Source organism: Myxocyprinus asiaticus, chromosome 7 (genome assembly GCF_019703515.2).
Source record: "Myxocyprinus asiaticus isolate MX2 ecotype Aquarium Trade chromosome 7, UBuf_Myxa_2, whole genome shotgun sequence".
In the NCBI taxonomy this organism is placed as follows: Eukaryota; Metazoa; Chordata; class Actinopteri; order Cypriniformes; family Catostomidae; genus Myxocyprinus; species Myxocyprinus asiaticus.
Window position 1 is genome coordinate 14,231,232 of NC_059350.1, and position 9,234 is coordinate 14,240,465.

General features: G+C 41.7%; 1 protein-coding gene across 1 annotated transcript; it reads left to right on the forward strand.

The window, feature by feature from the left end:
* Positions 1-586: 586 nt before the first annotated feature.
* On the forward strand, positions 587-5,533 carry rtn4rl2a (reticulon 4 receptor-like 2 a). The gene is made up of 3 exons (XM_051703125.1): positions 587-743; positions 1,305-1,531; positions 2,206-5,533. The coding sequence occupies exons 1-3, from the start codon at positions 686-688 to the stop codon at positions 3,295-3,297; spliced, it is 1,377 nt and encodes a 458-aa protein (XP_051559085.1). The 5' UTR covers positions 587-685; the 3' UTR covers positions 3,298-5,533.
* Positions 5,534-9,234: the final 3,701 nt, after the last annotated feature.

The window sequence follows — 9,234 nt, forward strand, 5'->3', positions numbered from 1 at the left end:
TATTCATTGGTCTATACAGTTACTTTTCTCTCAGCAGTTAACTGTATGTAGTAATAACTTTAGTCACCCATTATTAAATCTCAAATTGCGATTATTTCAGTGTTTCAACTTCAGATATCTATTTGAAGTCATGACTTCTGTGCCTCTAGAGAATAGAGTCTCCTTAGCACATATTGCATTGGTTTCCTTTAGGCTTGTCACTAATAATGCGGAGGAAAGCAATATCCAGAGGCATTTCGGATCCAAAGCCAAGAAACGAGCTGTGTGTCTATTTCATGTGCCTCGTGCACTACTTCTCGCCTGTTCTCTGTTCAGTCATTAACGGGCGCCTTGCCCGCCCTTTCCAAACTACGTCTCCACAATCGTGGTGCTCTACGTAACTCTGAGCTAAGACGTACGACTTCCCTCGGTCCAAACTAGTGCGCTAAAGCCCTCCCTACCTCACTCCGCCCCGCCTTTTCCGTTTGCCGCCCTCGCTTGGGCTTGACCCGACTGGTGACGTCGTAGAGAATCCGTGGTGCCCACAACCGTAGGCGCGCATCGCGCTCTGGTATAAAATGGGCCCGGGACCGATCATTCGGCACTCTCTCAGTCGCTCCGACACGGGAACCAGAACATCAGCGGAGATAGCAGGGAATCATTCGTTAAACTCCTCAGGCTAACTCGCTCTCGTCTTTGGTTCGGAATGGAAACATCTACTTTTACGCGGAGCCAACGCAGCTCCATTGCGCACAAATTTAAGGGTGAGTTTCTGCTTCTTTTTTGTTCATATCTTGTCTGGATCTGCATTTAAAGTGCTGTAACTTTTCTCAAGTGCTTAAAGTATGGGAATTATTGCCTTTAAAGAACTTCAAAGAGATAGAATATGAACAAGTGTCAGGGATGTATTTGGTTTTGTGCAGCAACAGTTGGTTCCAATATCTTTTGTCTTTGATGCTTAAGATGTTTTAAAGTAATGTTTTGAGATTATACATTCAGATTTTATTCACACAAAATTAATATAAGCAAGTGTTTGATTCTATTTTAAAGTTGTACATTTTGAAGAAGAGTCATGTTTAAAATTAAATTTGAAAATTCGCTTTGAGATTCATAAAACACAAAAGAGCTACTGTCATTATTATTATGTATTTTTATTGTAATATTAGACACAAATAGTATTGTATATGAAGATACGTTTATTGACGACTTCATTGGTTTCAGCACCAGAGTGATTGGACAGCTCCCGTCTAGGCGTTAAGCATGAACGCGCGCTTTAGCCAATGCAAAAATTTTAGTAATGTGACGCGCTTCTCTCTTTCCATCAGGCGCTCTCTCGCTCTGGCTGGTTGTCTGGCTGGTCGTGGTAAAGCCCGTGCCAGCGCAGAACTGCCCTCACCGGTGCGTGTGTTACCCGACACCCATGACAGTGAGCTGCCAGGCGCAGAACTTCACCATTGTGCCCACCGGCATGCCCTATGAATCCCAGCGCGTTTTTCTGCAAAACAACCGCATTACTGAACTGAGAGTGGGGTCCTTTGCTTTTGGCACACAGGTAAGGATGAGCATATGTGTGTGTTTGTGTGTGTGTGTGTGTGTGTGTGTATGATCTTACTTAACTACAGTTTGGGGACAAATTTGTACCCAAAAGTGAGCCAAATGAGACAAAACCTCCCATTGAGGTCCTCATTTTGAGAAACAATCCACGTATAAATTAAATAAAGATTTTTAACATTCTAATAATGCAAAGAGTTAGGGTTAGGTGAAGGTGTGGGTTAGGTTTAGTTTATAGTAATTACAATTAGCTTTATATAAAAACAATAGAAGTCCATGTAATGTCCCCATTTAGATAGCTGAGCAAACGTGTGTGTGTGTGTGTGTGTGTACAGTAAATGAGTAAGAGTGTGAGAATGTTTAATCCTGATATTTGTGGATAAACTGTACATTGATGCATATTTATTAAGCCTACAGAAAAATATGAGATATGAGAACTACTTTACCAAAGGGAAATGGCAAATGTATAACACACCCTTCTTTTTTCTCCCCCCCAAATCTTCACCTTATTACATTTTCCACACATCAACCCACTTATTTCATGTTTGCAATCATTACCTCTCCCTTCTTTCTCCCCAACTTGCTTGTTCTTCCATCTCTTCAACTATCCTTTACCCTGTGCTCCCTATTCCTCCATGATTCCTATTTTCTGTCCATCTATTCATCACATGCCAGGTCTTGTGGCTCTTCTCCAACAACATCACCTGGATCGAGGCTGGTGCATTCAGTGAGCTGCGTGATTTGGAGGAACTCGATCTGGGTGACAACCCTCACCTGCACCGTCTTGAGGGTGGAGCTTTCCGCGGCCTGGAGAAGCTCCAGAGCCTCCACATGCACCGCTGCCGCCTGGCTGCCCTCCCCCATGACATCTTCCACAAGCTTTACAGCCTGCAGTTCCTCTACCTGCAGGAGAACCAACTCCACTTCATCCAGGATGATCTCTTTGCTGACCTGATCAACCTCAGTCAGCTCTTCCTGCACGGCAACCGCATACGCACTCTGTCCGAGAATGTGTTCCGTGGCCTGGTCAACCTTGACAGGTTGCTGCTCCATGACAACAGGGTCCGTCAGGTCAACCGCCGTGCTTTTCGCGACCTGGGCAGGCTGACCATGCTCTTCCTCTTCAACAACTCCCTGGCAGAGCTGCCCGGACAGGCCATGCGGGACATTGCCTCCATTGAGTTTCTGCGGCTGAACAACAACCCCTGGGCCTGCGGCTGTGAGGCTCGCCCTCTGTGGGAGTTCTTCCGTGGCGCCCGTCTCTCCAGTTCTGAGGTGCTGTGCGCCTCCCCAGCCCCTCGTCGCGGACAGGACCTGCGCTTCCTGAGGGAGATGGACTTCGCTCTGTGCCCCCTCCCTGACCCTGGCTCCCTTGCTGGCACGACCACCACCACCTTCAGCACCAAGACCCGTTGGTGGTTCTCCAAGCACAAGCCTGCCAGCACCTCCAAGGGCATCTTTGAGAAGAGTTCTGAGACCAAGGCGTACCCCTTCCCTGGAGGAAAATCCTCAATCACATCTACATCCACAAAGTATGAGCTTGGGGATGAAGAAGCTCTTCTTCCCAAGCTTGACCCAGAAGAGTACTGGGCCAACTATGGCAATGAAGATGCAGGTGTCACCTCCCTGCGCTGCTTTGAGCTTGAGTGCCCACCCGAATTCGAGTCTCTGCCCCCCTCCTCCTCTTATTTGCGATCCTCATCTTCTTCTCTCTTGCTACTCTCCATGTCTGTCTTGACTGGCTCTGTCCATCTTCTGTTTGGCTGAATCTATCAATCTCCGAAGAACCCTCATCCCCCTCATTTTTCTCCTCTTTGGAGGAGGGAAAACCCTGTTTGCTCAATTAAACTCTTAAATGCCTTGATTCCTGTTTACCATCAACCTCACCTGTATCTTTGTTCTGTTCAGTTTGAGCCTCTAGGTCTTGGCATCTAGAGGGCACTACACTGATTTAGGATACAGTGGTGAGCAGGGAATGTTGGGCAGTACAGGTCCTTCAGGAAATGTATGAAAATTTTTCAGAGGGCTTGTTTAGTGAAGCAGAAACTCTGTCCTTCTTTTTTGAGGGCACATGTACTCAACGCCATCTCTGACACTGTCAGTGCAGACAGAGGATATGAATCTTCATCTTAGGTTTATGTACAATATTTGTATGCTTCTAACTTTCAACCACTCTTAAGTGCTTCTATGATAGTTAGTTGTAATTATAGCTTGTAATGTCATCACGACAACCTCTCTCTAACTTTCCAAATAATGCTGTCACTGCTAATGCCATAGCTACATTTATAGCTCTGTTAATTGTTACTGGTAACAGTATCTTGAGCAAATCATTTGACTAGCAGAAGGGTCTCAAAATTATTCAGAGCTTGAAGAGCAAAAGACGAAAGTGTGAAGGAGCAGAGTGAAACACAGAAAGTGGAGCCAGGAGCTTAGAAGTAGAAGCAGAGATTACCAAAATCATGGTAAGAAAGGTGCGCATACAGTATAGAGAGCGAGAGAGAGTACACACAAGAGAAGGCAAAATATTTTATTACATCACCCACCAGCTATGAAAGCAATTATCACTTCTGTAAATACGACATCTTGGCAGAGAGAGCTGTAAATAGTGCTACGAAAGGCCTTATGTTTTCACTGTTCTGATTGGCCAAGAATGTCACTGTGGGTAATGTCAGTTATGGTATTTCTTCGGCCAGTGCATGGAAAGATCAATTAATGGCACGAGTTATTTTTATGAGTGTTCTTTTTATGTTTGGCTGCATGAATTTTGAAATACTGTTAACATGTTGTGTCTTAACCGTCAAATAGATTCAAACTAATTCTTTCCAAGACTATATTCTTTTTTGAAATTCATATTTGTAATTGCTTTTTTCTCACTTCCTGTGAGACATTGGCAAACTCCATCCTTTCTTATTTTAACTATCAATTTAGATCAACAGTCAATACCAGTCAAGAAATAATTGGCATTATGCTAAAACTAGGAATGACTTTAAGGAAAAAGCAATAAATGGAAACTTAAGAAAGAATGAGATCATTTCTCAACTGTGAAAGTGATGCAGACTTTATAGCTGGCTTTATAGCTTTGACATCTCTACTGTTCCTTAAAGTGGTTTGACTAGTGGGCAAAGCTGATTGGTAAATCAATAAGACGTGCTTGCTGACAGACTGGTAGACTGTCAGAATAATGTCTACCACTGGTCATGGATGACTTTGTTTGGTCTGCTTCTCAAACATTCTTTACCTGTACTTGCCTTGTCTTTCTCTCCAATTTTGTTCTTTGGGAGGCATGCTGATGTCATAGCTTTCCTCATTGGTCCTTTCCTTGCCTAGTAGGGAAATAAGATGAGAGGGCAAGGGCAAGGACAAGAGGAGAGAAAGAAAAAGAAAAGTACAGAAAGAGGAAGAGAGAAAGAGTGGAAAGCAGGGGCAGTTGTGGGTGGTAGAGGCGAAAAGATAGAATAATAAAGGATGGACATGTGAATAAATATGGAGAAATGCATTCTAATGTAGAAAATAAGATTTCATCTTCCGAGAAATGTGATACAGTGGATTGAAAATGGGTTTTTGGTCTCATTGCTCATCTTTAGGGACCAAAACAAGATCAATACCAATTAATTAATCCAGCAAGATCTTGTTTTCTTTAGTGTTCTACTGTTAATTGTAGCAATATCTTGTCTTATGTTTACCTTGAGATAGTATAGAAGCAAATAATACTGCCATTTTCCCCCACAGGCGATCCTGAATGTTGCCATGACAAATTTATGTCTTATAACTGTTTGTGTGATGTGTGTGTGTTATGTAAACATCAGCTGAAACGGGTAAGGTCAAACTGCCTTGAGGTGCTCTCGAGTGACCATATTTGTGAGGTCGCTCACAGATGACCAAAGCATTAGTTATACCTTTTTACCCAATGTATGTATCATGTGCATTTGAATGCAAGACTGTGAAAGAATGTGCTGCTGAATCTTTTCACTAGGAAAAACAAAGTGCTGGACAAAAAGCATGACAAAATAATAAATGCTTATCTGTGGATAAGAAACATATTTAGTGTGGGCGTACTTTTTTCCTCCATTCAACACCCAAGGCTCTATAGTAGAATCTCACATGTGCTCTTTCTCTCTCTCTCTTCTCACAATCTGACCTCACCTGGTACATACAGACAGACAGACAGACAGACACACACACACACACACACACACACACACACACCCTTCTTCTCCATTGCTTGTATAGTTCTTTGAATGAAAAATTACTAACTATTACATGCAGTTACCATGCAACCAAACAGGCCATCATTCAGAGCTCTAAACTGTCTCAATTCAGAGCTGCAGAGCATGTGAGGCTAATTTAAGTTAACGCACCCTGAGGAAGAAACATAAATGCAAAAGAATGGTGTTATTGGACAAAGTATTCACAAAATACGTGGTTCTTCTTCCATCCATCCATCCATCCGTCCATCCTTCCATCCATCTTTCTTTCTTTCTTTCTTTCTTTCTTCTATACATCCATCCATCCTTCCATCTTTCTTCATCCATCCATCCATCTTTCTTTATTCTTCCATCCTTCCTTCCATCTTTCTTTCTTTCTTCTTCCATCCATCTGTCCATTCTTTTTTCTTTTTCTTTCTTCTGTCCATCCATAATCCTTCCTTCTATCGTTCTTTCTACTTCCATCCATCTGTCCATCTTCCTTCTTCTTTCTTTCTTTCTTTCTTTCTTTCTTTCTTTCTTCTTCCATCCATCTGTCCATCTTCCTTCCATCTTTCTTTCTTTCTTTCTTTCTTTCTTCTTCCATCCATCCATGCATCCATCCTTCCTTCCATCTTTCTTTCTTCTCCCATCCATACTTCCTTCCATCTTTTTTCTTTCTTTCTTTCTTTCTTTCTTTCATTCATTCTTTTTTCTTTCTTTCTTCTTCCATCCATCCATTCATAGTTCTTTTTTCTTTTTTCCAACCAACCAAAGCTGTACTGACTTTAACAGATGGCTCTCGCTGAAAGAGCAGCAAGATGAAGAGTTTACTCAGTCTCCCACCATTTGCAAAGGCAGCCTGCTTAACAGAAATACACACTAAACACGCACACAAACGTGTGAGTCCTGGTGAGAGGCTCAAGTTCTCTTTCTGTCAATTCCACAGTAATTAATCCAAGGAAACTTGAAATATTCTTTAGACTATTGCCATCAGGCGGTTTCATTTTTCATCCAGTGCTTAGTCTTCAACTTGTTTGTGTTACATCTTGTGCTGATTGTAAATTAAAGAGATCAATGTGATGTGAAGCACACTCATGTCAAAGTTTATTTTTTAAACTGTGGAAATTGTGGATTGTATGACTGTGGCATGAAGGGCATAGTCATGTGTCAGTCTGCGGGAGAGGGAGAGCGGTAAGGCTCGTCACCTGGCTACGCCCCCATGCCACAATGATATCTGCATCTTGATGCCCCATTGGATGAAGCACAATTGCGTAAATAGGGCCCTTTATCATCCCACCCATCATCTACGTACCCATTGGCTGTTGGCCATGCTGCTTAATAAGACAGTAAGTTGGCTGACAATGGAAGGGTGGTGACCATGTCAATATCATGGCAGGCTGTTGGACGTTGATCGAATGAGTCATTGAACGCATGAATGGGGGAATACGTGTCCGGAGGAATGAAGCAACTTTCTTCTTCTTTTTCTTTTTTTTTTTTTTTATACCGGAAGTTGCTCATCACAGTGAGCTGGAAGTGTTTATAATCGCCCCCACGAGAAACAAATGTCAATTAATAAGATTACTGGTACATTTCAACACGTACACACAGACACTGCATGTTTGTGATGTTCAGTTTATTTATGCAAAAACGCATGCATACACATATTTTGTAGACATTGGAGCTGTAATCACTTTTCTTTCATACATGAACGTACACGCACACACATACAAACACACACACACACACACACACACACACATACAATTATAAACAGAAATTTCTCATTACTAGCTAGCTGCTTTTGTTATTATCCTGCTGTGTTTAAGTAGGCTTATATTAGCAATCATTTCAATAAATTCCCACATCTGTCTCACATGCAGCTCATCTTCATTCATCTCACATTCTTTGTTGAATGTTACACATTCTCTTTTTTTTTTAACACTGTCTTCTTTTGGTCTTTCTGCTCTGTTTGTCGTCATCAGCTTCACTCTCTCACCACTCTCTAACCTTCCTCGCTCTCGTTTTCCAATTCACTCTTTCTGCTTCTTCTATTTTTCCAGCTCTTCTTGACCTGTCATGAGCATGTCACCTATATCGTCTTATCTCCCTGCTGAAAAGACCAGCTTAACCAGTATGCAATTCCCATGCTGGTCTATGTTGGTTAGTGCTGGTTTGTTGCTAGATCTTTTTTTCTATCTTTCTTTCTTTACATATTGTGCAGGTGTTTAGAGCACAGTGCAAAAACTGCAGTGTTTTATTGAATAATGAGCCCAAGAATCGATTTGTTTTTGAGGCCCAGCATTTAATAGTGTCCTCATTATCCTGTCCTCATATAGAGAATAAGCAAGAATGTCTAATGCAGGGTGAAAATATTGCATCAAATCTTCGCAAATCTCTTCGGTGTCTCAATCCCCTTACTCTGCACCCCCTTCATTCCTCCTTACATACTGACAAGAAGTACCTCATTTTCATCTTGTTTTCATTTAGATGTGTTCTCAAACTGTGAGTATTGCACAACTCACATATTCCTCTAATTAAATGAAGGAAAGAAACAGAGTTTGATGAGAAAACTTGAAAGGGAATAAAAAGAGAGACAGCAAGAGGAAGACGGACTGAAAGAGACATTAGCAGGGCTGAAATAGTGTGCAAAGCAGTAAATCAAATGCAGGGAGGAGTGAAAGGAGATGTGAGATATTTGACTCACATTCTTGGCAGATTTCAGTGGCACAGACATTTGGAGAGTTTATGAATTGCGTATGCAAAGTCACACACTTTGTGCGGGCGCACACATACACACTCATTTAGTCCTAATCACACATTCTCAGAGCGCTGCACTCGTCCTGCAGTGAGGCAGACGGTTTTCAAACAGAGTGCGTCATTCTCATAAGTCGACCGTTGAGAGATCATGTGCATCCACCGCCTGCATCACAATCTCATTCACACTGCAGCACCTCAACTGTTTTCATATGAAGCTCAAAACCTTGATGTTTATCCTAAAACCCCTATTAACTGGATCCATGGAAGATGTCATGGAAGACTTGATTAAAGCTATCAGTTAATGAAGAAGTTGACTCTCTGCCTGTGCATTTCTATCTCTTTATGTGTTTGTTTGAGTGGGTACATGTAATTTGTGTATTTATGTGTGTGCTGAAATTGAAAAGAAATCTATATTGAAATAATGATTTAAAATTGGAGCTTTGTGGCTCTTAGTCCATTTATGTTAGTTTTGAGACTATCTACTGTATATGCTAGTATATGCCCAAAAGTTGGCAAAACTATCTTTAGCAGATATTTGGAACATTTTGCATAATACATGACATTTTTGTCCAATAAAATGCTTTCTAGAATGAGAATGTCCCCTCCCCCTAATACAACTAGCTACACTATAATACTGTATACTATTGTTTACTATACTATGGAAATGCCTTGTTGATGAGAGAGGTCAGTGGAGAATGGCCAGAATGGTTCGAGCTGACAGAAAAGCTATGGTGACTCAGATAACCACTCTGTAAAATTG